The 27,949-nt window shown below is 34.8% G+C and overlaps 3 protein-coding genes across 3 annotated transcripts in view; 2 read left to right on the top strand and 1 right to left on the bottom strand.

Annotated features, from left to right (window-relative positions):
* The window catches only part of btv (beethoven), a gene marked incomplete at its 3' end in the record, with an annotated part of 240,143 nt that extends 238,160 nt beyond the window's left edge, over positions 1-1,983 (bottom strand). The window contains 2 exon segments of the mRNA XM_067051518.1: positions 510-658; positions 1,758-1,983. Of these exon segments, the coding sequence (XP_066907619.1) occupies positions 510-658; positions 1,758-1,800 (192 nt within the window).
* Positions 1,984-8,093: 6,110 nt separating this feature from the next.
* Positions 8,094-21,766, top strand: LOC136796799 (uncharacterized). Its single transcript, XM_067051531.1, has 6 exons — positions 8,094-8,155; positions 14,231-14,531; positions 17,708-17,971; positions 20,123-20,175; positions 20,249-20,482; positions 21,545-21,766. The coding sequence occupies exons 2-6, from the start codon at positions 14,246-14,248 to the stop codon at positions 21,764-21,766; spliced, it is 1,059 nt and encodes a 352-aa protein (XP_066907632.1). The 5' UTR covers positions 8,094-8,155; positions 14,231-14,245.
* Positions 21,767-21,790: 24 nt separating this feature from the next.
* Positions 21,791-27,949, top strand: part of LOC136796797 (uncharacterized) — a 56,310-nt gene continuing 50,151 nt past the window's right edge. The window contains exons 1-5 of the mRNA XM_067051525.1: positions 21,791-21,833; positions 21,921-22,145; positions 23,980-24,163; positions 24,250-24,489; positions 26,909-27,099. Coding sequence (XP_066907626.1) covers positions 21,931-22,145; positions 23,980-24,163; positions 24,250-24,489; positions 26,909-27,099 — 830 coding nt within the window. The 5' untranslated portion in view covers positions 21,791-21,833; positions 21,921-21,930. The remainder of the gene's footprint in view (positions 21,834-21,920; positions 22,146-23,979; positions 24,164-24,249; positions 24,490-26,908; positions 27,100-27,949) is intronic.

Raw genomic sequence — 27,949 nt, 5'->3', positions numbered from 1 at the left:
AGAGAGAGAGAGAGAGAGAGAGAGAGAGAGAGAGAGAGAGAGAGAGCTCTTCAGGCATGCGCTGCCACCACTAATTCTTCTGTCTTGTCCATTGCATGTGTAATAAAATTAACATTTTAGTATGTTTAACTGCCCCTGGGGGGGGGGGGGAATCAAACTCACAACGTTCCGAACTGAGTGCACTGGGGGTCTGCACCCCAACCCTCACAGCCATCACGTCCCTCTTTCAAATATAAGGAAACAATATAGTTTAAGATGAAACGATACTAGACATACTAATGTAATGATATAAAACAAATAGTAACAAAAAGGTATAATTGAGTACGTATCCATATGGACCTACATAGACATAGAGACTTTCTGTTAGTTTACACCTCATATATTGAATTATTAAAATATTCGGTTATTGTTTGTCATTATAAGTGTGAAATTAACAAAAATTGACTTTTATACTTAAACCTTAATAGAAACAGTATAACTTAGATTGTTATTTAAAAAAAAAGTCTTACTTGATTGGTGAAAATAACTTTCTCAAAATCATAAATAGAACACAAAACAAGACTATTTGCAGTATCCATAAAATTTGAAATGGGTAAAGAAAATTCCTGTGAAATCTCCTGTTTCTGTTTTGGTGAAAGCCTAATATCAAAATGTTGCCCTGAAAAAAAATATATACACACACAAACATATTAACTAAATAAAAAGTAAAATAAGATAATTTTTTGTTATGGTTAATGGAAGAATAGATAAGAGACTATTTAAGATAATTTTTTTTAATTTGCATTATTTTATTGAAGGTTTAGAAACTATCAATGTGGTCTTGAAAATAATAAACTACAAGGTTCAAAGCCTATTTAATTTGTAAATATTACAATTCTTAAAAGGACATAAACTCGCATAGTGAGAAAAACTGCTAAATAAAGATTTTTCTAAAATAAAACTGATTTAACGAATCACTTATTAAATACAATATGTTTTAATTTTAAAAATAAAATGTATATTTAAGATTAAAATTGAATATAATGGAAATCCCTATATTTCATTCACAATGCATCAATAATAAGTATTATTTAAATAATTTTCTGGATATCAATGGAAATATAAGCCTACTTAAAATACAGAACAAAAGTTTGAACTTAATTTACTTTATTATAATAGATTGTGAAGCAAAATATATTTAATTTCAAGTGAAAATTCAATGTTAAGAAAACATTAAACAAGCAAATTTTTCTGTTATTTCCTTTTGAAATAAGTCACTTTACTGTGATAACCAAATTCTATTAATATATCAAATAGCTTTGGCTAAAGACTGCAAATTTTGTGGTTTTCACAATACAATAAAAAAACAAGGAATATATATTTTGACTAGTTGAAGTAAATAATACATTTTTCATTGTACTACATAGAAAGCTTTACTTTATAATAAGCCCACATTGTTCTACTTAAGAGTAAATCCTGTAAGTTATGTAACTTGTACATGATGTCAATTTTTAACTTTATATTTTACTAAAAACTGTTAAACTGTTCATTCTACTGTTATACTATTTTCAAGACATAGTGTATAAACTGTTGTCATTAACAGACCAACACATTATTGTGATTAATTTACAAAAAGTTCGTATTGTCATCAGCCTAAAACGAATCATAATGAAGAACAAACAGGTTTTAACATAAAACATGATATTTAAAAAAAGATGCAAGTTGTATAATGCTACTTAACAATAGGTGATTCAAATAAGTATATAGTACACTCTTACCAATAACATTATAAAGATAATCTTTTCTTATATCCCTAAACATTTTTGATTTTTATTAAAATTTACCAAAAACTAAAGTTAATTTTATAGCATGAGTTAAATCCTGATCTTATAGGAAGCAACATGAAGCCCTCTAATCTTTTCGATTCGTTGCCATGCGACCAACTTAACATACAAATCAAACCTGTTGATTGTCAAGTGTTACCCACCAACAAATACACAATAGTTTTTGTGATATAATAATTATCCATCGAAAATTTCGTGTAAATAATGTGGTTTCGTTAATTTTTTTTTCACTACAACCGTTTTTCTATTAGTTTTAATTTTTGTTTATGGTGAGATTTACGTTTAACTGCTGTGAAATATGTAATTTTTTTAATGCTATTAATTCTGTCGTACCAGCATTCAAGTTTCGAGTACATAATTAGTGAGTATACCTATCGTTAATTAAGAGTGAATGGCCAAAATTTTAAATTGTAAAATAAAAATTTCTTAAGTATATTACTGTCCACATCCTGATCCATCAAAACATTTATTATCATACATAGATGAAAACAAAACCCCAACTCAAATTGATATCAGTCTGCTGATCACTAAGCCCATCCCCGCTCCCGCGACTTGGTATGGAGGGGATCCACTTCAGAAAATATTTGAACATTAGAGGCAGCCAGCAGATTGAGGTACATCTGGTTCGCTCGAGGGATAGTCAGATGCCGCCGAGAAGATGGCCAACCTGTTGTAATCATTAATACAGCTGAGGATCTGGAAGCCTTTCACTGACGCCACCCCCCTGGTTACATCAGATTTAAACCTCTGTTAATTTGTTATTTATTATTTTTATTACTTAGACTATTTTTACATTTTCATTATAACCTTTCATTTTCTTTTTTATTTCTCAACTTGAGAAAAACATTATTTTTTATAGAAGCTATTAATTTATTAGTGCATATGATTTTCTTTCCTTTAGTACACTTAATTTAGTTTTTCTGATATATTTTCATCTTATTTTTTATTTACTCTTCTAAGAAGCATTACTTTTATTTTTATTTTCAAACCAAGTAAATTATCATTGTGTTCAAGTATTTATTTTATTTCTAGTAAATTTTATTTATTTCTATATTTTTCTCAATTTAATGTAACACTGTATTTAATTTGTTATCTTTTCACTCAGCATATTTTTTATATGCCTAATACGAGTTTATTGCCTACCTCATGGTATTGAAATAAGCAAATAGTGAATGTACCCTCTCCCTTGATATTAACCCAAATATCCTTCTCAACACATTCTCAATTTTCCTTCCTTACTCCAATAATAAATTTGATCCATTCCTCACTCTTTCACACACTTCCTTTAATCCTACATGATTAGAATCCTAACATCCTGTCATGTTAACTCCCAATCCCTTCCGGCACATTATGACGAATTTCTAGATTATTTCCTCCAAAATTTTTACCACACCATTGCCGTCTCAGAAACGTGGCTTAATCCCAATATCCCAACTTCCTCCATCTCCATCCCCAACTATACCCTCCTTCGTCATGACCGAATGGACCGTACTGGTGGTGGAGTTGCTCTATACGTTCATGACAGTCTGAGGGCCAAAATCCTTTTAAAGTCTCCCTCCTTTGACACCCCCCATATGGAATACATTTTTGTTCAAATTACGTCAAGCTCTTTTTCCCTCCTCTATATTGTTATTTATCGCACACCTCGAGTCCGTTTTGATGATGCATTTGAATCCTCCTTCCTTTCATATATCCCTCTCTTCCAAAACATAATAATCGCAGGCGATCTCAACACCAACCTTCTCACAGACTCCCGATCGATCGTACCTTATGGACTTAATTTTTTCCCTAGACCTTTATATTGTTCCTTACCAATCCACACATCAAACCCAGTCCACTGATACCTGGCTTGATTTATTTATTATTGATTCCTCACAGAACGTTTTATCCTCCTCCCAAATTCCTATGTCTTTTCTTTCCTCCCATGACCTAATCAACATTTCCTACAACATTGCCACTCCCTTGCTTATGCCAAAGAAAATTAGTTGGCGAAACCTTGATTCCTTAACTATTGAAAACATTGGTCCCTACCTTGATGAACTTTCCCTCTCCTTAGAATCTATTTATTCACTTTTATCCATTGACGACATGGTCGTATGCCTATCCTCGAATCTTCTTAAATTCCTAAACCGCTCCTCTTGAAACCCGTACATTCAAACGCTCTCCGGCTCCCTGGATCAACTCAGAAATAAAAAATTTAATGAGAAGACAAGATACTGCCAGAAGACGCTCCAGATGCACCAGAATTTCAGATCACTATTTGACCTTTAAGTCCCTCCGAAACCTTACCAAAAATATCCTTAATCCGTGCTAAGGTGCAATACTTTCACAACATCCTATCCCAAACACCTGATCCTAAATCTAAATGGAAAATCCTAAAGAACCTCTCCGTTATAAGTCCTAAATCCTGTCAATATTATCCAGTTGGTCCAGACGAGCTTAATCCTTTCTTTGCTGCTCCTGCTCCTTCAACAACCTCATGCGAATTTTCATCTCTTCACATCCCTGAAATCTCATTTGATCCCAATAACTTTTATTTCCTGAATGTTTTTCCAGATGACTTAATCTCAGCAATCCTCAAGACCAGAACTAACGATTACGGCCCAGACAATGTTCCTGTAAAGATCATCAAACTTTGTCTCCCTACCATTCTTCCTGCCTTCCTGCACATTTGTAACTTCTCCCTTCAAAATTCCGTTTTTCCCAAAGCCTGGGAGAAAGTCCTCGTCTGACCATTGAACAAAGTACCTTCTCCTTCATCAGTTTTCGACCTTAGGCCAATATCAATTTTATCCAATTTGGCCAAGCCATTAGAAAGATTAGTCCACTCCCAACTTAAGAATTTTCTCGAGCAAAAAGCTCTCCCTAATCCTTTCCAATCCGGTTTTCGCTCTCAACATTCCACACAATCCGCTTTATTGAAAATTTTCCAAGACCTCTAATTCACTATAGACAATCATCATATATCAATTTTAGTTCTTTTTGATTTTTCGAAGGAATTTGACAGAGTTAACCATAAGATCCTCCTCAATAAACTTCAAAACCTTTCTATGTCAAATAGTGGTTCCTCTCTTTCCTGTCCCATCGTTCCCAAACAGTCGTCATTCCGAATAAACCTCTATCCTCTCCCCATCTTCTGACACAAGGTGTTCCTCAGGGATCCTCACTTTCACCAACCCTTTTCTCCATTTATATCAACGATCTTCTTGATTCCATTCGCCATGCAGAATACCACCTATATGCAGACGATCTCCAAATCTATCTGTCCTTCCATCCCTCCGAGATGCTCAAGGCCATCCAAAAGATACAAGAAGATATTGACAGCATTAACGCATGGGCGTTTAACAATGATTTGAAGCTGAATGCTGAAAAAACGAAGGGCATTCTTATTGGTTCTAAGCGCCTCCTTCATTTTCTCCCTTACTGTCCTCTACTCTTCTTTAACACCCAACAGATTCACTTCTATCCTACAATAAAAAACCTTGGTGTCGCCTTTGACCAACACCTCTCCTTGAATAACCACCTTTCCAAAATCACACGCAAATACATAACTGTACTCAAACAATTCCTAAAATTCCGAAATTCCATTCCTCAGAACACCCGTCAGCTACTCTCTTGTCTTCCCCACATCGACTACGGTTTCTTGGTCTATGGAGGGCTATCTGCAGCACTAGAGCTGAGACTGAAAAGACTCATAAATTGCTTTGTAAGATTTATCTTTGGGTTTCCAAGACGCTGTCAAGTCTCCCGCTGGTATTGGGAGTTGAAGTGTTCTATGAAACCTCCCGAAGACAATACCTCCTTGGTGTTTTCCTATTCCAAGTTGTTAAAATCAAAAAACCTACCTATATCCTAGATCTCCTCACTCTTCGCTCATCCATCCACTCATAAAACACCTGATCCCAACCGAATGATTTATAATGAGGTGTAGATAGTTGACCGTAGATTAATGCTTGAAGAAGTTTGTCGGGGGGAGTTGAGTTACCAATCTTCCCTCTACGCCACAACCGCTGATGAAGACCTGAAACTCAGGTCGAAACGTCGGCATAAAATAAATAAATATGGTTTTGTTTATTTATGTTGTTCTTTGCTGACCGCACCCCCCGACAAACTTCTTCAAGCGAATGATTTATATATATCTTACTATAGAACCGCATTCTTTAGTAAATCCTTCGTCATACGTGCAACCTCCTTCTGGAATTCTCTTCCCATTTCCTCATCCATTCTTTCCTTTAAACAAAACCTATTCCTCTACTTATTGTATAACCAAACCTCCACATCATTGTAATCAAATAAATAAGCATATATTGATTAACATTATAAACAGTAGTAAAGCCAATATACCAATGTAATTTCATTTTACTATCTGAAAATTTGTAAATATTTGCCAGATAAAAATTTTAATATATGAACCATGTATTTATTCTTAGGGGACTTGTGTCCCAGAATAAAATTATTTTTTCATTCATGGAAGTGGACCCACCAGTACTAACACCAGCAACAACCAGAAGACCAATCAGGATTGTTCGGGAGGACTTCTACTCGGAACTCATGGGAGGAGAGCCTACAGCAACGAAAAAGATACAGCCAGCATAGTGGACTCGGCCTACTCAGGCGATGAGTGCCTCTGACATGCTTTTTATAAACACCTATGCTCCCGCATGGACCAGATGATGGGGATGTTGACGGTGCTCCTAGACATGATGGACAAGATTTTTGCGCGCCATTATGACTGAGCATCTTGTCATCAATTATAATATCTGAGGCCTTCACCGAAGCAGGCTAAAATTGAGTTTTCCCTGCTGTAGCACAGACTATCGGTGGTGGCGCTAACTGACACCGTGCTCTCTGTCTCATCCGGCAATCTGTTCACCCCCTTAGTATATGTCATATAGTATATTAGTATATCACTATATTCATCAACCAATTCCAATCCTATCATATTAGGTTTGTGGCCTTAACTTAACAGTTTACCTTGAATTAAAACACCACAAGATAGGAGAAATTTGCTTTCAGAAAAGTCATGTTTAAAATTAATTTATGAAATGCATTAAAAAATGTTTAAAAAAAAAAAAATTATTACAATCAATTGCATTCATATCGTTCAATAAAATGCTTAAATTCAAATTCTGCACCCTCAAACATAACGTTAAGCTCTAACTTTTCGAGTTAGAGTCGATCTTCAAGAAACTTATGTGATTGCCCTACTATGCGGCGGCTCCCCCTCTCTTACCACCTCCTCTTTATATCCCAAAGTGCCATCTTTGCCATACCACTACATTCTTTAAAAAATGAAGATATAATAAGACAATTATTGAATTATATGATTTTAATATGGACTAATAAGCATGGAATAATAAGTTGGTACATCCTATTACCAGTTTGAAACAGTGTTTAGTTTGTAATAAATTCTCTTTAAAATTAATATATCTTTGACATATTATTTTCTTCTATAAATTCAAACATTTAACCTCCGATAATTGCTAAATATTTCGATAGTAATGGAACGAAGATATTTACAATCAGTTACCACGGCTTAATTGTTAATAGTTGTCATAACAACCTCATAGAACTGGGAATATACGGAACATTAAAATAATTGTAAGTGTATTTCACTTGTATAAAGTTATTTATTTTACTTATGTGTTGGATAAAATTGTCAATTTCTTACTGGTTCATCTAATTCCGAAATGGTTTTGTACTATTCTCTTTGTAATTTAATTATCATCAATTTATAGGTTATTAGGGTCATTATCCCTTCAATGTACGATTTGAGTCCTTGACTGATTGTAGGTCTTTACTATTAATATGTGGATATCCAAAAAGTTTTTATTTAGGGTAAGGACTATACTACAAACTAATTCATTTAGAATAGTCGCTTTACTACAGTAACAGGTAATAAAAAATTCAATTTCCCCACAACCCTGGAGTGTACCAGGTTTAACTTTTACATATTTGAATGATCCTAACAACGACCTGGAAAAAGATAGAAAAATTGGGGTGGAATTTCTGACAAGAATATTCAGTAGTACTAGGTATTTTAAGGAGAATGAATTTGTCTTTACCGTTTAGATTTTACATCATAATATATGTATGTCTCATAGTTTCGACCTCACAACCATGGAACGTTAAAAAAATCCGCCAATTCTAAAGAACGTGCATGATAGAAAAATATATTCGGTTTAAACACTGGGAGATTCTCAACGAATCCGTTTATAACCTCCTAGGTTTTGTTAGCTCATTTGTTTTCGCCTGCTTAGCAACCAATTATTGGGATTCTTGAACGTCTCCATCTGTTTCCTCACAGCTCTGACATATTTCGTCTAACCTTGGTGAGTAAGTTAACACTTAATTATACAACTAATGTATGCGTCATTAGGAGTTATAATCATTATTTCAAAGCCAGAACTATGAGCCGTTTAGTTGAAAATCCTCACAAACCTGGAGTTTGTAGGGTTATCGTGATCTAGCTAGGCGTCCAACAATCTTTTAAGGAAAACCAACTGTACATTGGCAGACTCAAACTCACGGTCATATGTAGGTATGTTGTTTCTCCATTGCCCCATATTATAAAATATAAATAAAATTCAAATTATGAAGCAATGGAATTATCAAAAACACACTCAATTGGAATTTCAGTTCAATTATTCAGTTGAATCAGCTCTCTTAAAGTGCAAACGTTGTCGCAGCTTAGAACGTTTTGGAAAAAAACATTATTCTCATTCTTTTTTATTATATTTTAGGTAACTTCAAAGTCTAATTAAATATATTCATCTTTTTTTTGTTTTACTGGAATAAGGTAAGTTTGAGGTATGGACAAGAACAAGAAAAGAACAAAAAATCCTGGTCATTCAAATCAATTTAAGTACAGTACTTAAATTTGTTGTAAATAGTACTAGTTAACGCCATGAATAATATTTACTTAGTATTATTATTTAATTCAAGTACATATATTTTTATTTGTATTCTTTTCGTTACAAGAGAAAACATAAGTATTTTATATTTGTATCATAATAATTAAGTGAGAGAAACCGTTGCTAAGGGTTGTGAACAGTTGCTTAAGACGTTGCGTAACAACTGGTCAACGATCTACATTTTAAAATTAGTTGTAGCTAACTAATTAGTTATAATCAGTCTAACTTGAGGACTAATTAACTAATAAATAAATTTCAGTTTTACTAAAAAATGTATGTTCTCTTTATGAAGATGAAGTTGGCTTTTTAAAAACTTATGGATTTTTTCAGTTGGATGATTTTTGATATATTAAGCTGTTAGTATATTAAGATATCATGGATTTTCCGTTATTTCCTCACAACCCTGGAACGACATTTAAAAAAATGATTTACTGTATAAATCAAGGGAGGTTGTAAGGATAAGGAAACGTCTAAATTCTATCGACCAATATGCCTCCTTCCAGTAGCTAGTAAGGTCCTGGAGCACATGATCGTCCACAGCCTAAGACCAATCCTGCTGCAAGTCATCCACGGCAGTTCGGCTCGACCCGTGGCAGGGGAACTACGGATGCGCTGCTGAGAGTGCGTAGGGACGTGGAGGAGAGGGCGGAGAAATATGTCTTTGAGAATATTTTATTTGAGAAATATGATAATGTTTGACATCTCTTCCGCCTTCGACAGCGTTTGGTGGCCCCGTGTACTCCAGCGGTTGCAAGAGCTCGACACCCCCAGTAATCTATATTCCCTCGTAGGTAGTTACCTCAATAACAGGAGTGTCAGAATCAGGGGTAACTACTACACTACTAGGTCGAGAGAAAAATCGAAAGAGGTGGTCCGCAGGGTTCGATCCTAGGACCAGCTCTGTGGAAACTAGTATTCGATGAGTTTCTGGGGGAACTAGAGGACAAGGGGTTCCTTGGCACGGCTTACGTAGACGACCTGGCAGTCATCGTGGCCAAGAACAGCAGATCCAGACTAAAGACAGAAGCGGAGAGGTGTGCCAATCTCGTAGGAGAGTGGTGCGTGAAGAAGAAGTTGAGTATGGCAGCGGCCAAGACTCAGGCCACACTCATAAGAGGCTCCATGGACAGGGCTCGTCCTATCACCCTGGATATCCAAGGAGAAAGGGTGAGATCGGGAGGAGGTGATATATCTTGGTGGGAGGATAAGAAGAAGATTCGATGCCACTTCTCACCTGGTGTTTCTAAAGGACAGGGTGACCCTGTCACTCAATGGATTAAGTAGGGTAGGGGGTGCATTTTGGGGTCTCAGATACACTGCAACGATGACCATATATAAAGGTGATATTGGGAATTCTGAGGTACGCATCCCCTGCGTGGAGCCGAAACCTCACGCAGACACAGAAGAGAAGACTGGCCACCATACAGAGACTGGTTCTGCTGAGGGTCACGAAGACATACAGAACGGTGTCACATGAGGCAGTGCAAGTGCTGGCCGGAGCGATGCCCCTGGACCTTATCCTCAGGGAGGATGTCCTTAAATATGAAGTTAAGAGGCAGGAACTAGAAGCGCTGCCGGAGGAGCTGCAAGAGAGTATCGGTGAGACTCCAAACTTATGGAAGAAAATACTGCGAGAGGACTCAATACAGAAGTGGAATGGACGGTGGGTAGCCAGCCAGAAGGGCGCTACTTTGAAAAATTCTTCCCTACCGTCCTTTCTAGATTTAAGGCTAAATGGGTTCTCCCAGACTATTGAGTCTCACAGATCCTAACAGAACAAGGAGGGTTTCGGGGAAAGCTGCAGAGCTTTAGAAAGAACATCGACCCCCAGTGCCCAACGTGCAGAGTTCCTGAAACAGCAGAACACGTAATAATAGATTGCTCTGGCATGGAAGGCCACCGAGCCAGGCTGTCGAGAAAGACCGGGATTTACGCCCTCGCCGAGTCGGACTTTCCCTGTTTGATAGAAGAAGAGAATTATCCCTTCTTCAAGGAGTTCATTTACGGGTGGAAGGAGGTGGTGGGCCCCACTCATTTCACGATGGGAAATCTTGACCGCCCAACATCGGCGAGCCACCAGAAGATGAGGAAACTGATCCAGACTGAGACCAGGAGGACTGGACCAGCCTGGTAACTGCAGGAGGCACCAAGACGGATGCAGTGGATAAGGTGCAGCTCCATCAGTAAGGCGCTAAACCTAGCGCTGGGCTGCACCACAGTAAAAAAAAAAGAAAAAATTAATAATTGAATAATTCATAAAAGAATAAAAAAAATTGATGATCCTTGGGAGCAGTGGCATGCGCGAACCCCAGCGCACTACCCCACTTCTTCCGCAACCCGTATGCCAGAAATGGCAAGGGAGGGGGATAAAAAAAAAATACACGCAGTTATTGCGTGAGCATATACGGGAGGAAATCGAGAATTTGGGGAAACAGGGCATCATTGTCAATAGCACATCACCCTACAATATCTACAAGTCTCTTATGGGCGGTGAAAAAGAAAGCAGTGGCGGGGGAGCAAACAAAGAAGTACTTAGTAGTCATTGATTACCGAAAAATAAACGAAAATACGGTAGATGAGCGGTATCCTATTCCCCAGTTGGAAGATATACTGGATAGGTTGGGTGGAGCAACGATATTTAGTACTCTCAACCTCAAGGCCGGGTATCATCAAATAAAGATGCATCCAAGAGACCAATCGAAAACGGCATTCACGTTTGAACGCGGCCACTACGAATTTACGCGAATGCCGTTTGGACTGAAGAATGCCCCACATCACTTTTCAGAGTTATTTCATTTCTTAGGGGTATAGACGAGTCCATGTGCCAAGTGTACAAGCACGATTTATTGGTTTTTAGTAAATTGGAGCGTATTTAACAGAATCAGGCAATTCGGACTCAAATTGACTCCAGAAAATTCGTCGTTGGGGCAGAAGGGGATCAGCTTCATGGGACATATTATCTCTAAAGACGGTGTTAAATCCGACGTTCACAAAGTTGAGGCCCTTCAACGAATGGCAGTCCCCGGAGATGTAAAAGGGATCAGGTGGTTAATGGGGGCTCTTAACTACAGGCGCTTTGTGCCGGAGATGGTGGAGCATTTGTTCTCTCTTAATAATCTCTTAAAAAAGGGTAGCCGAATAGTAGTAACGCCGGCCATGGAAAACAACATTAAGCGATGTGTGGAAAGGCTGCAACGAGAACCGGTATTGGCGTTCCCAGATTTCAGCAGTTGATGATCATGACGGATGCAAGCGAATACGCGTTGGGGGCGGTGCTTTCGCAGGGTAGCGAGAAGGGAGAACGCCCGGTGGAGTATTGTAGCAGAAAGTGAGCAGGGAAACTGAAAGTCTTCTGCGCGCATCACTCGCTGGAAGGAACTCCTAGGCCAATTTAATATGGAGATAGTTTATAAGCCGGGAAAGGAGAATGTGATCGCGGATTGGTTGTCTTGAGAAAAAATCATAAACGCGATAGAGGACGAACAAGGGGAACCAGCGGGGGACGTCCGAATGGGCTCCAGGGGAAGGGGAGACTTCAAACACGGGGGATGAAGAAGACGGTCCAGGAAGTTATAGGAGGTTGTGATGTATGCCTTGTGTACAAAACACGACCGCCACCCACCTAAGGCAGTGTAAGAGGAAACGCCCACAGTATTGGGACCATTCAGTGACGTCCAGATCGACTCATTTACATGGAAAAGTTTTAAGTGGATAACCGTCATCGACCTCTTCAGTAAAATGTCCATAGCACACCAGGTCCAAGACCGGCAGCCGAAGCGGTATTAGTCGCGCTCAGAACATGGATTCAATTTTACGTTTCCTAAGGCGAATTTTTTCCGACGGGGATCGATAATGCGATAATGCTACGATTTGAGGAGAAATGAAGACTCTGGAAGTAGATTGGCACATTAACACTCCGGGCCATCCTAAAAGTAGAGGGGGCAGGGGGGTAGAAAGGCTTCGTAGCACTCTGATTGATCACTTACGGGTTTACCACGGGGACAAAGGACTGGAGCCGGATGAGGCAATGGTAAGGGCGGTAGCCGCGAATAACCACTCCACTACGGGGTTTTCACCTTTTGAAGTTCTTTTTGGCATTCAAGGGCGGCGTAGGAACTTTATGGACACGGCGGAGGCGGATGGGGAAATTGTGAATCACGGGATGGTCATGCGGAAGTTATGGGAAAAAGCGAGAGGGCGAGTATACAGGGAGAAATGTCGGCGAGTGAACGACAAAATGTGAACCTTCGCGACGTGATGGGGGACACTAAAATTGGGACTGTTGTGTACATGGGGTCCAATAGGACTAAGGAATCTCGGCATTATGTGGGGCCATCCCGGGTGATAACAATTCGGGAACATAACGTGGTAACAATTGAGAGTACAAAATAACCAAGAAAGAGGCGTATGGTTCATCTTGAACAATTAAGGTTCCTAGTGATGGCAGCTCCGGAAACACCTGATGTGCCACCTCACTAAACTTATTTGTACAGATTTTTTATTTTTTTTTTATTTGTAGGATCAGAGTGTATAGGAACAAATGTGAGTTGAAGATCAGTGTAAATAGGCTTAGTATGTAGTATGAAAATTGTGTAAATAAAAAAGGTTTATGTCAAGTTTTTTTTTCTTCTGACTGTGTGTCATGTTGATAAGTGGAAAAGTGTGTCTATTTAGGTACTACTATGTCTATTACTACTTAGTACTAACGTTACTATTACTACTTAGTACTTTTAGTATTAACGTTACTATTACTACTTAGTACTATTACTACTTAATACTACTGTGTCTATTAGGTACTATTTAGTTGTTTTTTTTGGTTTGTTTGTTATACACATACATAATTGTATTTTTTTTTCTGAGTTTACCAGGAATTGTTCGTAAATTGGCAGGGGGAGTTACAATCAAAGTATAGGTATTATGAATCTTAATACTTAAAACTCCCCATGTCAACAAGCCAGAATGTATATATTGAGGATTAAGGAGGAGAATAAATGAGTATCTTAGTTGAGGTTATGCGTTTCATTTCGTGTCCCATTTTCCCTTTTTTTTTAAGCTTCATTTCTGATTCTTCATAACTTATACATATATACATTATAATTTTGGAAAAGTAAATTAATTACGTTAAATATATTTGTATTTGCATGAAAGTTGGACTGATTCAATACTTCAACTATAATCAAATGTTCTCCCTCAAAGATAAACATTTATGTACATAAAAATCAGATAAAAAAATTATAAATTGGTGAATTAAATAATATAATATAATTTCAAACTATCAAGATCATCGAAATATCTTTTAAAAAAAAATAGGTATATTAATATATCGTTTCGATATCGTAACTCTAAACGCAAACTACATATGTACGCCTGGAACACTGGAGGTGACTGCTTTATTTGCCCACATAAATGTGGCTCCAGTCTTTAAAGGTTTAAGAGAGCTCTTTTGATTTTAGTTATCACCTCATTATTTATTTTTTTCATGGTTTGTTTCAGATCATTTTCACTGCGATGGTGGATCAAATCAGTGTCACAGAAAATCAGAATAGAACAATCAATCTGAAGGATAACCGATTACTATGGTTCAAGTGTATGCTAACAAATCATTTTGAAGATAAAGATGGAACTGCTTTTAACAGAATGATAAACAGAAATGATGGATTGGTTAAAAAAATGATTTTAAATTTTTGTAACATCCCAGTTACGAATGTAAAAGATCGAAAAACCTTTTTCTTAGTTTTCTACAGAACTAAGTATGAAAAAACGTTTTACAAACAAATTTCGATTATGGAAAAAGGTAAACTAAATCAGATTTATAAGTCCTTAATTATATCCACTATTATAAATAGAACGATACGCCCAGAGTTTATAATTCAGATTTATAAGTCCTTAATTATATCCACTGTTTACATCGAGACCTGCTCGTGCTATACTGCAGGTATAGCAATTAAATTAATTAAATTACACAGGTGTCCCGAGTGTAATTTTATGATTATAATTAAAATGTTATTAGTGTGGAAAAGGGGGGCTGAAAATTGTGAGACTTTCCGCTAATTAGCATGCATATATTTTCCTTTATTCATAAAAGTGTTAATCCCTGGAGGGGTAATTATGGGTTATTATGTTAGTCTTCAATGTGATTTAACTATATGAGATAAATACAGAATAAGGGGTCTCATGGCTTATATAATATGGCTTATCTGCTGTGTGACGTCTTCGCCGCAGTGACGTCTTCTAGCTGCTTTCCGGTGCAGGTTCAGCGGTTGGCGAAATGGTGAAATCATGTATCCTCGCCTGGTGTCTGAATAGACATCTTTTTCTCTCAGAGGCTGACCAGCATGTCCTGGACTCTGGCGTGATGGTAGGGGTAGGCCAGGTCCTAGCTTGCATAGTGCATAGGCTGAGGAGGTATTGCAGTAGCAGCATCTTCGGGGCCTTCCGTTGTCCGCGGAAAGGGGCCATCAGAAAATGAGACTCCCGACCCCGACTTTATATAAAACCAAAAAAAAATGGTAAAAATGGATTACTTAAATCCGACATCCACTATTATAAATAGAATGATGCGCCCAGAGTTATAATTCACTAAACTTTGTAAAGTGTATAAAAGATCCATAAGACCTTGTTCTGATTTCAACTTCTGACTTTATTTAGACTTTTACAAGAGCTTTTATTACGGATGCAACATGTACTCAGAGCTACTAGCAAGGTAGAATTGGGCTTTCTATTTTTCCAACCATGTTAATCAAATATTCTACATTTATGATCGTTGGCACATCGTAATATTATTAAAGGCCAGGATTAGAGCTTTCGATTCTGAAAACTTTTGTCTCAATTACCAGTAGCAGAACTTAGACATGATGAACTTCCTGCGTTTCATATAGTTCATCAAATTGAGACATAATTTTAAAAAACTCATTCTTATTTAAAGGCATAAAAACCTCGTGTTATGCCTTGGCGGAGTATGTTTCTTAGTGATAAACTTAACTATTAGTTTATATTCCACCTAAATATACATAATGTTTCATAATAGCAAAACTTAGATATAATATAAGTATTATCTACAAAGAATACATGTGACCACATACCGAATAACAACAATGATAACCTTCATAACCCGTGAGGTAGGTTTCTCTTCAAAGAAGTCCAGACCGAACATTCTTCTCCGCAAGCCAAGAAGATTCCTTCTACAGGTTGAGAAGCTTCAGTGGAACGACAGATCTTCCAGCTCGGGTAGTTCGAGTAGCAATCGCATCTGGTTGTTTTTATTTCTCGCCCGCAGTAGTAGTAGAAGGAAGTGATGTTCGCTGATGCTGGGTTGATGGTCTTAATGACGGTGATACATTCCCAGGTGATGGCATACTCTCTGCAGCAAAGCAGGATGAGTAGGGACAATGTCGCTGAGGCGGCGACCCATTAACAACACAGCGGGACTCCTCTTCAAATCGAGTAAAGGGAATTCCGGTAAATTAGCATAGCCAGGTTTTGCTATTTTTACAGCTGCTTCAATTGATTGGGGGGGGGGAGTAAGCGCTGCTGGTAACATGCTGAAAACCATAGGTCTGGTCAAACTATCGAAACTCAAAATATACTAATTCCTGAAATTGGGAGCCACCATCTGTTCTCACCACTGCTGGGATTCTATGGTACGAAAAGGTGGATTTACATTTTTTGAATTATTTCCGAGGAATGTAAATGTAGCTATTTCAGTAGCAAGAGTAAACATCAGTTACAACAATGAACCAGTGCCCCTCAAATTTGAAGAGATCCATTGATAATGTATTCCAAGGACCTTCTGGAAATCATGTTGGAATCTGTGGCTCTTTTGAATTTTTCAGAAATGGACTGACGGGCCCGGTGGTTTTGTGGACTCCTAAATGGCTTTTGTGAATTTTTCCAGGATCTCTGGTTGTAGAACCTCCGGCATAAACTTCTGTCCTCTAAAGAATATCGTTTCATATCGAGGGCTCGTTCTGGACATTGTCAAAATTATGTAACTTGGAGTTATGCATGTGAAGTGCCTGGAGTTTACTACCCTTCAATAATCATTTTCTTTACTTTTATGTGTCGTTATGTCCTCTTACTGTGCCTGACAAACCTTTCGAACATTAAGGCCAGAAAGAGGTCGGCTTGCAAGTATAGTTTGTACATAGCCCTCAACTTCTTTTACAAGTTGATCATATCCGCAGCCTTTCTCAAGTGGATCCCTCGATAGACTATCAGCAGAGATGAGGGATTTCCCTAGCACATAGACAAGCTCATAGGAATATCGTTTAAGTCACAGTCTTAGTCGTTGCAATCTTGAAGTCAGTTCACCCAGGTCCTTAATTTGAAATGTTGTATGAGGGGCTTGTAGTCCGTTTTAATGTTTATTGTTTCGCCCTGGAATGAATTTTTCTAGTCAATGGCAGGCCCAAGCAATTGCAAAGGCTTCTTGTTCGATGTTGGCATGAGATTTCTCTGCTGGTTGCAGTGTTCTTGAACAGTAATATACAGGCCGAAACTTTTTTCATCTCAGGGCTCAAGTAAAATCGCCCCAAGTCTTTTCGGCACTGTGATGGTATGTGTCCTCTGAAGTTACATTTGGTGTATTTAATTAATGAATGAACATCCGTGACCACTTACCGAATAACAACAGTGATAACCTTCGTAACCAGTGGGGTAGGTTTCTTTCTAAAGAGATCCAAGTCGAATACATAATACTTTGAATTTTATTATTTCAAAAAAAAGTTTTGATGAAAACCATAAAAATGTTATAGTTCTGTATTTAATGTCATGTTCCCTCGAAAAACAGTGTATGATTCTCATAGAGCATTATGGAACTACACTAATCACCATCTCGCTCGTCATTCCGTCAAATCTCCATATCACAATTTCCGGACCATTTCGAATTTCCACACCGGTTTTTAAGTGTTGTATATAAAATAATCGTATTATATGTTGTATATTCATTGATTAAAGTTGTTTCCTTTGCAGTTGCTCGTCCTTTGCTGCCTGCAGCGTCACCAAGACCGGAATCTCCACCATCCCCAACTAAAAAGACAAAAGGAAAAACAGTGATGAAAAATATGAAGAAGAAAAAAAAAGATGAGGAAGGTGAAACAAGTGATAACGACGTAGATTCTACAAATATTACAGAAATTGAATTCGAAAAAGATGTTAACATCACATCTGATCAGGAAAAGAATAAAAGAAAACGATCATTTGAAAACAAAACAAGACCACAAAGCCCAACGACAGGTATATTTTGTACAATAAAGAGATGAAGAATTTATTCTATACATCTTTTGACCTCCTCCCACCTAATCTTATTTCACACGCTATTCTTTCCTCCTTCAGTCTTTTTAGATGACCAAACCTCCGTAACCTATTTTCTTCTAGAGTATGATCGGCCGGTTCCACTCCTGTGTTACTTCTGATTGTAGTTTCCCTGACTCTGTCTCTTCCGGTTTTCCCCTCTATCCTCCTTTAAGTACCTCATTTCCATTGCTTGAATTTGGCTTCTATGTCGTTCAGGTTTCGCAAGCACTGATTAGTAAGGGAATAAACGTAGTCTTATATATTACTTTTTTGACCTCCTTTTGTAACTTCTTTTTTTCCCCAGGAAACCAGCCTTGAGTGAATGGAAGCATTTTCCGGACAAATTTATTCTTTCTCGGAATTCTTCTATCCAGCCGTTTTCGTTAAGGTGGGTACTTAAAACCTGGTCCTGCTTCTATCATTTTGGTCATATTACTCGGTCTCCTCTTTATTCACCTCTTCCTGTCATTATTATTTTACTTGTGTTAATATATTTAACAGTCTGAATTCTTCTCACAGGGTTCTGAAGTGAATTGTAGATTTCTTCCATTGTTCCCGAATAAAATTAAGTTACCCGTATAAGCTACGAATGTGAGGAATACTGAACTAAATTCTCTGCGATCCAACCAATAAGGCCTAATTCTCGTCTTTTCCCTCTTCAGGGCCATGTTTAACAACATTATAAATAGAAGTGGGCTAAGACTGCAGTCCTGCCTTATTCCCTGGGATCTCTCAGATTCCTTGGATATGTGGTTATTAGTTCTCACGAAATTTCTTTGTTTTTATATAAACCAAGTATAGTATTTGCTTTTCTTTTTATCTACTGTAGTCCTCGATGTTTTTGTTTAAAGGTAGTGTTTCCAGAGCTCCTTTTTCTGTTTTATTTTCATTTTTACGTCCTCATTCCACCAAGCTGTTCTTTTCAATCTTTTGGTCTACTTTGGTTTTCCCGCATACCTCTTCTGCTGCCTCCAGTAGTTTCTGTTTTATTACTTTCCAGATGTCTAATATATTATTAGAGTCCAAGGGGTGTTTATTGTTTGAAGCTTTTTCTTCCACTGCAGATTTACACGCTTCAGCCAATTTGAGCTTATAGTTATTTTTCTTAAAAACCTTAGTTGGGCTTGATCTTTTTCTCTTAATCGTTTTCTAGGAACACATCCATTTTCAGTAAAAAATGATCTATCTCAAGTTCTGCTCCTCTCTTGACTCTTATATTTAATTTAATATAAAGTATATTAATAAATATCCCTTGTTCTCTTTATTTCTTCTTTTGGGATCATAAATTGATCAATAATTGGTTTATCTTTTCTGGAGGGTTCGTCGCTCATTATTTGATGAATTTCATTGTGAATTAATTAGATTCAAAATTGGTTTTGAAACTAATTACCACTATCAAACATTCCATTCAATCAAATATTAGATACACAGAGAGCCAGATTTGAAATGAGTGAAACAGAGCTCTACTCACAAGACTACCTGCTCTTTTAAGTACATCTAAACTTCTCAAATTTACTTTTTACAATAAAAAAAAAAAAAATCGAACAGGCTTTTAAAATACAGTTTAATAAATATAATTACCGTTTTATGAACTTTTTTTTATTGATATATTGGCAACATTGTTTTATTAAAAGGACATACTTCTTCTCTAGTCGTGAAAGTGTAATTATCTAAAAAAATAATGTTAATATCTTCATCTTGGTCTTGGATATAATTCATCTGAAGTGATGGATTATATGTTTCAGATCACAATTGTCATTTTCAGATCATCCACTTTCTTAAAAAACTTTATTTAATTGATACAACTATTTTACTACTTGTAAGTGTGATCCTGTGGACCATTTAGATATGACATGGGTTTTTGGAGAAACTGTTATAGAGATTCTTTCAGTATTAACATTTTAATATCAATATTCTGAACTTTTCATGTAAAATATTTTAAATATATCACTCATATATTATTACAGATTCCATTTTTTGTTATTCTGTTGATTCTAACAAGTTTATGTGTGATTTTACTCAACGTTTATTTGTTTTTTCTATTCTATTCATATAGTACTTAATAAAGCATGCTTTATATTTTATATTTAGTGATCGAACTGGGACCTCAGTCTGAAGTCGAACATGTTTATCACAAAGTTATGGTAAGATTTTTTGCAATTCTCTCAACAAAAAATTTTTTTTTAATTCTGAATATTTAGTTCTTGATTGTTTCAGACCTTAGTAAAGAAGAAAAAACACATTATACAACTTCACTGCTGTCCTATGCCAATAAGGAACAAAAAAAATAAATCAGTTGCTGACATGTTTTTATGTATATTAAGGAAAACTACCAAGTGCATTCCCTATTTTGATACTTATGAAGAAATGATAAGTGAATTTCCTAAGTATATTGTCATTGGCACAATCAATGGGCAAGATTATTTTAGGAATTATCGAAATAATTGTAAGGTAGTTTGTATTTATGAACTGTAGCCTAACATGTTTTTTGTTATCACTAATGTCGACAAATGAAATCCTCCTAATATATTCCTCAGTATTTTCTGTTAGAGGATTCATCTTTTAAAATGTTTATATTTGTAATTTATACATTAATTGTGAAGGAAATCCCTGAAATTTTTATGTCTGCCTTTAATTGGAGTATTTCTTTCATTTCAATTGTATGATTAATTCAATTATCAAACATTCAAAAAGTACTCAGTTATACAATTAATTGTTACTTACATTTCAAGGTAATTCAGGACAAGTGCATGAATGGGGATTTGTTTATTCTCCCAGCAAAGCAATTTTAAGATAAATTTCTATTTAAGCATTTGACCCAATTATGTACTTACCCTGACTTACCTATATTATTAATCTTAAAAATTCTATAGCCTATAGGTCTAGTTTCCTCATATTTATATTAGTTATATAGTTCAAAAGAACAGAGTTTAAAGGAATATTTTCTTAGTTAAATTTTGTTACATGACAAAAAAAAATATTCATTTTTTCAAAAAATTATGAAATTTTATTTTTGTGCCTATGTTTTGTAATTATTTGTCTTCAGTCATACTTTCAATTCTTTTCAAAAGTTTTATTTATTATAGTTACAGTTGCCAGGTCTAGTAAGCTCTTTTTTCATAATACTTTTGTATTTTTCAAGAAGAAAGTAAGCAGGAATATTTTCTTTGTTCAAATATTATTACACAAGAAAAAACTTCTATTTATTCAATTTTTCACTAAATTATGACATTTTATTTGAAAACAGAGGTAGTTTTGTAACAGACAACTTCGCTCATACTTCTGAGTTCTTTTTAAATATTTTATTTATTATAGTTATCATTAGTGTTATCAGTATCAATCCCTCAGATTTCTTAGGCCTAATTATAATAATTAATCTCAATAATATAGATATGAATATTTAGAATGTTTGTTCTAACACAAATAAATATTTATGAATTTGGTTGTAATGGTGTAAAACTTACTGCTCTAGTTTAACATAAAGAATAATTTAGTTGTGTTTTTCGGCTAAAGGTTTTGATGAAGCATATTGATCAAAATTTCTGTGAGCCAAATTTAAAGAAAGAAGAATCAAGAAAGACTTCAGAAAAAAAATACCATAAAGTGAATATATTTACACATCCAAATGATGTTATTCATTTTGGTGCAAATGATTTCTTTAATGCGTACTGTAAAAATGAAAGAAAATTATTTGATGAATTTAAAAATGTGATAACGCTTTATTATTCCTCATAAAATAAGGCAGAAAGCTCTAATTATTTGATGAATTTAAAAGGTCTAAGAATTTGTCATCAAGTATAAAGTAAGTAATGGTTTTTTCCCCTCTTATCTTCTGTGATTGTCTAATTATTACTATTATTATAATTATTTTGTTATTTCATGTTTTCAGACATAAAGTGATGAGGGGAATTGAATCATTTACACTAAAAAATATATTATTTTCTCCCCTATATACTCTCCCTGATAATTTGGTTGAACTCTTTTATAAAATTAGGCAAATGAAGGAAATAAAAAGCATTGAAATAAGTGAATTAGAAGATAAAATGATACAAAATTCCTCATTAAGAGACAATTTAAGAAATTGTTTGCTGGAAATTACTAATAAAATGAACTGGTAAGAAAATGATAATTTCTTATTATTGAAATACAATCAATCTAACCAACAAATTAAATTAATGGATACTGGTTCGGGTCCTGGTCTCCTCAACCATCTTTTCTTCAAATTGCCTTGTTCTTTCTTACTGTCTACCACTTTCTGACCATTAGGCCATTTATCATCCCATCATGGTCCTCTTTTGTTCATGACCTGCTGTATATCTTTCTCTTTATGAAAGAGGTCATAAAGGTCTTGATTGGGTAGCTTACACCAAACTTGGTCTATCAGTTCAAAGTATCCAGTGGAGAATCTTTATCTCATATATTTACAATTTCTGTTCTCTTACTTTGTTGAAGTCCCTTTTTCTTATCCAAATACCAGGTGGATGAGTGTTTTATAAAGATGTACTTTTGCCTGTTCTTATTAGCTTGTTACATCTAAAGGTGAAACCTAAGGCCAAAGTAGCAACTGTTGGCTGCTAAAATTAGTTTCTTTATCTCAGTATCACGAACATTGCCTTGCATTACCAGAGGACCAAGATTCACAACACACTACCTTTTCATCCTGTTTTTAACAGGTTGGTTTTTAACTTTTTTTAAAAATTTGATTTGACCTGTTACCTTGTGGCTGAGGAAGAGATGATATAAATGAATAGCAAAAATCTAAAAGACTATTGAAGTTGAGATTGCATTATATAAAAAATGTATCAAAGGGTCAACCAATGAGCCACTTATGATCAGGAAGCTAAGGGTATTTGCTTAAGAACAAAATAGGATAAGTAACTAAAAGATGGAGGATATTTGCCTCCAGACTCCAGATCTGAGACCCAATATGGATTAGCAACACTTTTAGAAGCCTAATCAGCTTATATGGAATCTCAAAACCTTTTATCCCTTTGAATATCTGTGTAAGATTAATGATATTATTGGCTGCCTTAAGAAATGTTGAGTCTTCATGTTATATTCGCTTCCACTTTCCAGATTTATCCGAAGGGAGAATATTTGGTCTACAGTGAACTTTCCTCTCCTGAAGCAACTTAGGTAATGGCCTAACTTTGACTTAACTCCAGTGACCTCTGGAATATAATTTTTGACATATTTTTTTCGGCATAAAGAAGAAGAAAGATGCATCTATAGCCTAGGAACCTGTACACATTTTTAAATACAGGGCAGATAACTGATATTCCCTAAACCAATTCTTATTACGAGATAAGGCTTAAATAATATTTTTCCTTTAATTTATTATATTTAAAAAAAATTCTAAATAACATTTCACGGACCCCTTAGGTACCACAAACCATCAATTAAAAAAAATTGATCTAGTATATGTATACGGTCAGTGTGGAGCTCACTACTAAGGAAAAAGTTCCTGTATGGTTTGAGTGACTGGAGCTGTTCTGTTTTGTCCAGCACTTCTTTTTCTCATTGCCTCTTCTTCTTACCAGGTGCTTATCTTCTTGCTGCTTCTGCTGTTATTGCTTAGTATATTGTTATTTCTCTCTGAATCATCTGATTGTCATAATTCTTTATTGTGGTGAACAGTTGCACTCCAAATCAAACCAAGGTTCTTACTAATTATTATAATATAGAGTGTGAATAAAGTAAAAAGCAATGTATTGAACCAAAAGATACTGATTATAACAAAGTATATTTTAAAATGGAATAACCTTCCAAAGTTAAGTGTATTGTTAGAAGCTCATGTTCCCTCGAAATTTCCTTTTTATTAGGTTTAATCTAGAATTACGTTATTAATCTAAATATCACTTTCAACTTTTTTATGTCAGTTATTTCATCTTAAATCTGATAATTATTTTCTTTTGATCTCCTGTCATTACCTTATTTATTTCCAATAGGTGCAGAAATCATTTGGAAAGTGATTTAAATATTGAAATTCTTCCATGGTTAGAAGCAGAAGAATTAAGAAAATTCACACAAGATGAAATATTAGAAAAAAAAGAAATTATTGACAAAATTAATAAGAAAATAGATATATGGGAGAGATATATTTCTACCATCTTATTGCGTACTAGGGGGAAAGTAAATGATATTCAATTTTTTTAAAATTTATGTTTCAAATTATTTAATTATAAAAAATTCACATTGTTTTATTGCTTCAATTTCAGAAACCTAAAGGATCTGGTCCTTATGGTGAATATGAATTTTGGTCAAAAAGAGAAGACCAAATAGGCCCCTTATTGCTAACATTATATGGTAAATCTGTTTCTAGATTGCTTTATGTTCTTCGAAAAATTCATTCATCTCAAGTAGAAAAATTTATTGCAAAGCGCTTATTGTTGAAAAAATACTATGAAACATCAAAAATCAATAAAAAATATATTTGGGTTTGCATGTGCATCCTTGGTGTAAGTTGAAATTTTACTAGAGTTAATACTGATAATTCTATATGTTTTTATTTCAAGACTATTGAATTTTTAATGGTTTAAGACTGAGAAAATATAGTAATTGTGGTTACTTTTTCTTGTTTATTCTTCTGTATAGTGCCATATTAGGAAGTAAAAATATTTTTGTTCTACAAAATAGTACATTAACATCAGGTGGGCTGTAGTAAAGAAACATTTTGCTGATTTATAATAAATAGTCCTTTTACTGCATGCATTAGAAGGTATTGTTTGATTTAATGTTGTTTTACTTTGCAAGCTAGTTATACATAATGTATTATTGCTATGGTGCAGTAGTCCACCATTTGTTGAAAATTTCTTTATATTACTTAATATTATTCTACTGGCTGCTAAGTGGCGATGAAGGAGTTACGTAGTTAACCATGTGGTTCATTTTATAAGATTATGATTTATTAAACTTATTGAGTCTCTAGTTACTTAATTCACTTACAGACAACATTTTTTTAGTTACCAAGTTTCTATGATTGTGATTATTGCTTCTTCTTACCTCAACTACGTTAGATAAGCCCTGTATTTTCTTGTAAATATTGAGGTATGGAATTCATCATCATTGGATTTAAATGAAAAAAATATTTTCCTTTGCTTGCTGAGAAATTTAATATTGTTATTTAATTATGGAAATCTATTGAAATTAATAAAATTATTTTTTTGACTATTGTATTACTAAATGTATGATTATTCCCATGGTGCTATGGGAGTATAATAGATTGATGTATAATAGGAAGATTCTCAATGGCTCTGAATGGAAAATTCTCTGAAACTGAATGTGAGCTAAGCTCCTCTTCATGAAGTTTTAAGAGCTTGATCCCAAACAAACAGAGATGTTGGACCCATCTGTCACAAATAAGAGTCAAAAACCCCAGCTAATGTATTGAACCAGTGGTCAAACAATACACTCCTTATCACTCACCAGCAAAATAACATAAAAAAGCAAATAGCTGAACTGCTGGTGATGAAAAATTTTGAATTATTCAAGAAGTTGATTATCTAGACATGAATGGCTCATCAAGATTTGTAAATATACTTGCATTAGTAAGACATAAAAGAAAGCACTAATAGTAGATCATATAAAAAGGTTTGAAGTGACTGATCAGGATCAGAGTGTCATGCAGGAAAAGAGAATATTTGTATAAAATGCATTCCTCACTTACAGGAAAAGTTTAGGGAAGAATTTGTCAAAAGAATTTTTTCATAAAAAGGCTTTGGTTCAGAAATAGGTGAACCATCCCTTATACAACAAGTAATTTTTGTAGAAGCTAGGTGTTGGAAAGAACCTGCAACATAACATGGCTGAAATCATTGTTATGAACTTCTGGAATCCCAAACAATGTTGTATATTAAGCTTTGGCTGGCTTCATTTTGTTGATTCTATGATTGAAATGGAAAAAAAAAATTCTTAACATTCGGCATTTGTTATTCAGCCCCCCTAACCCTCTTTTTTAATATCATCTGTTTGTTGGTTCAGTACGTTGTGTGCATTAGCAACTCAACATAGTTGAGCAGTCATTTATTTTAGTTTGTTTTTTTTTTCTATGAAAACAACTATGGTAGTGTTCTTTAGTCCATATAATATTTTTGGTAAATAACTTATTCCTTCAAATCCTAGTTTCAAAATTAAATTCTTTGATGATACTTTTTCAATCATATTTCTTTAAATTAAGAATAAAAAAAAAAAAAAAAAAAAATAGATTAAATATCTGTTACGGCGGGTAGGGGTTCAAAAGGAACCTTTACCAGCCCAACCGTGAAAAGCGGTTAAAAGAAAAGAATAGCCGAATTATGTTATTTTTGTATTATATATTTAAATAAGTGAACATAATAAAAAGAACACAAAATATATAAAAATATACAAACTAGAAAAAAAAAAGCTTAAAACTATGACAAAATTAAATTAATTGAACAAAAGAGAGAAAAAAAAAAGTCTTATATCACCGATGATTGATGGGGCCCCGGTTGTGGTTATTTTCTTGAGTGGATGTGCTCGTGGAGGTGGATCCACAACAGGACACACGTCCGCCCACCTTGTCCTCTTGCAGGATGAGTCGAAGTAGTCCACCCGCTGTGGCTTAAATGATTAAGCTGGCAAAGATGGCCAGAATGCTGGCAACTAAGAGTGTGGAGTGAAGAGACAATGGAGACGATATGTGTGCACACTGAGATGCTAAGATGTTTTCTGTTGATTTTCAGTATAAAAAACAATAGAGAGAAGTTGTTTTGTTTTTGACGTTATAAAAATCATATGTTCCTATAATCAATTTGTGGACCATATGTTTGCCGCAACAATATCTATAATTCCTGATTTAGAAATTAACTTACTTTTTTTTACACTGTATGTTTCTAATAACCCTCTTCTTCATTGCAGAAAATAAATAAAGCAACTAATACTGATGAAATTAAATTAGTGATTCCAGAGTTTTGGAAAAACTTACGTTATCTTTGGCTTTTATCAGGTTATTGGGCTGTCAAAACAAATATAATTAGATTTATCGAAAGAGTGCAATACTTAATAGTAAATAAATGCATAAGAGTGTTGGAAGTCAACAACTTTTTTATGTAAGTAGATGTTGTTTAGAAAATATTGAAATTTTTATTGGCATATGAAAAAAATTTAAAATGAAATTTTACTGTAAATTAATATCATCAATTGCAATCAATTAAGCTTTTTTAATAATTAGATTTTGCTTTCTATGTAATTATCTATCATTTTCTTCTGTAATTTATAAATTAAATTTTTATAATCAAGTAAAATTTTTGCACTCTTGCAGAAGTATAATTATATTTTCATAATGTCAGAAGCATCAGGAAAAAAAAATAACTGCATTGAAAATTCATTTACATTGTTTTGTTTTTTTTTCTGTATAATTATAATAATGATATTCTGAATATTGTTTCTTTTTTATGCCCTCTTATTCGAAAATATAAAAATATGTTGATATCAATATTCTTCCCAGAGACAAAATACCCACTGAACGCTTCTCACACAAATGTTTAATATCCAATGTTGATATTAATTTGAGATAAAATAATGTAATGTTGATCTAACTAATGCATTATTATAGGTTTATTGTTGCTGAAATTGATATTAAAATAATTACAGACATTTGAAATAGATAGATAACTTTGGAGAGACTATTACTATGATGGTAAAAGAGAGGAGACAGAGGAAAGAACAAAAAAACCTGTATCTAATCAAAATTAACAAAAGAAAATTGCATATATTTAAATGATACGGCTGGATTGGCAGAATATACACTTTGTCTATGAATTATTTTATAAAAGCATAGGCACCGGCACCAACGCCAGAAGACAACTCCCCCCACCAGTTTACGAACAATCCTCGTAAACTCAAATATATACAAAAATACAATTACAATACAATAAATAACATAGATACAAATACAAT

Source organism: Halyomorpha halys, unplaced genomic scaffold, assembly GCF_000696795.3.
Source record: "Halyomorpha halys isolate HHAL.00 unplaced genomic scaffold, Hhal_1.1 Scaffold598.1, whole genome shotgun sequence".
NCBI classification, from domain to species: domain Eukaryota; kingdom Metazoa; phylum Arthropoda; class Insecta; order Hemiptera; family Pentatomidae; genus Halyomorpha; species Halyomorpha halys.
This window is presented reverse-complemented; position numbering and strand designations above follow the sequence as displayed.

What these genes read in the sequence shown, in the direction of transcription:
- LOC136796799 (XM_067051531.1), top strand. Translation starts at nt 14,246, where the DNA reads ATGGTGGATCAAATCAGTGTCACAGAAAATCAGAATAGAACAATCAAT. An exon ending in ACCACAAAGCCCAACGACAG is followed by an intron (nt 17,972 to 20,122) that starts GTATATTTTGTA and finishes TTTTATATTTAG; the next exon opens with TGATCGAACTGGGACCTCAG. An exon ending in ATTATCGAAATAATTGTAAG is followed by an intron (nt 20,483 to 21,544) that starts GTAGTTTGTATT and finishes TTTCGGCTAAAG; the next exon opens with GTTTTGATGAAGCATATTGA.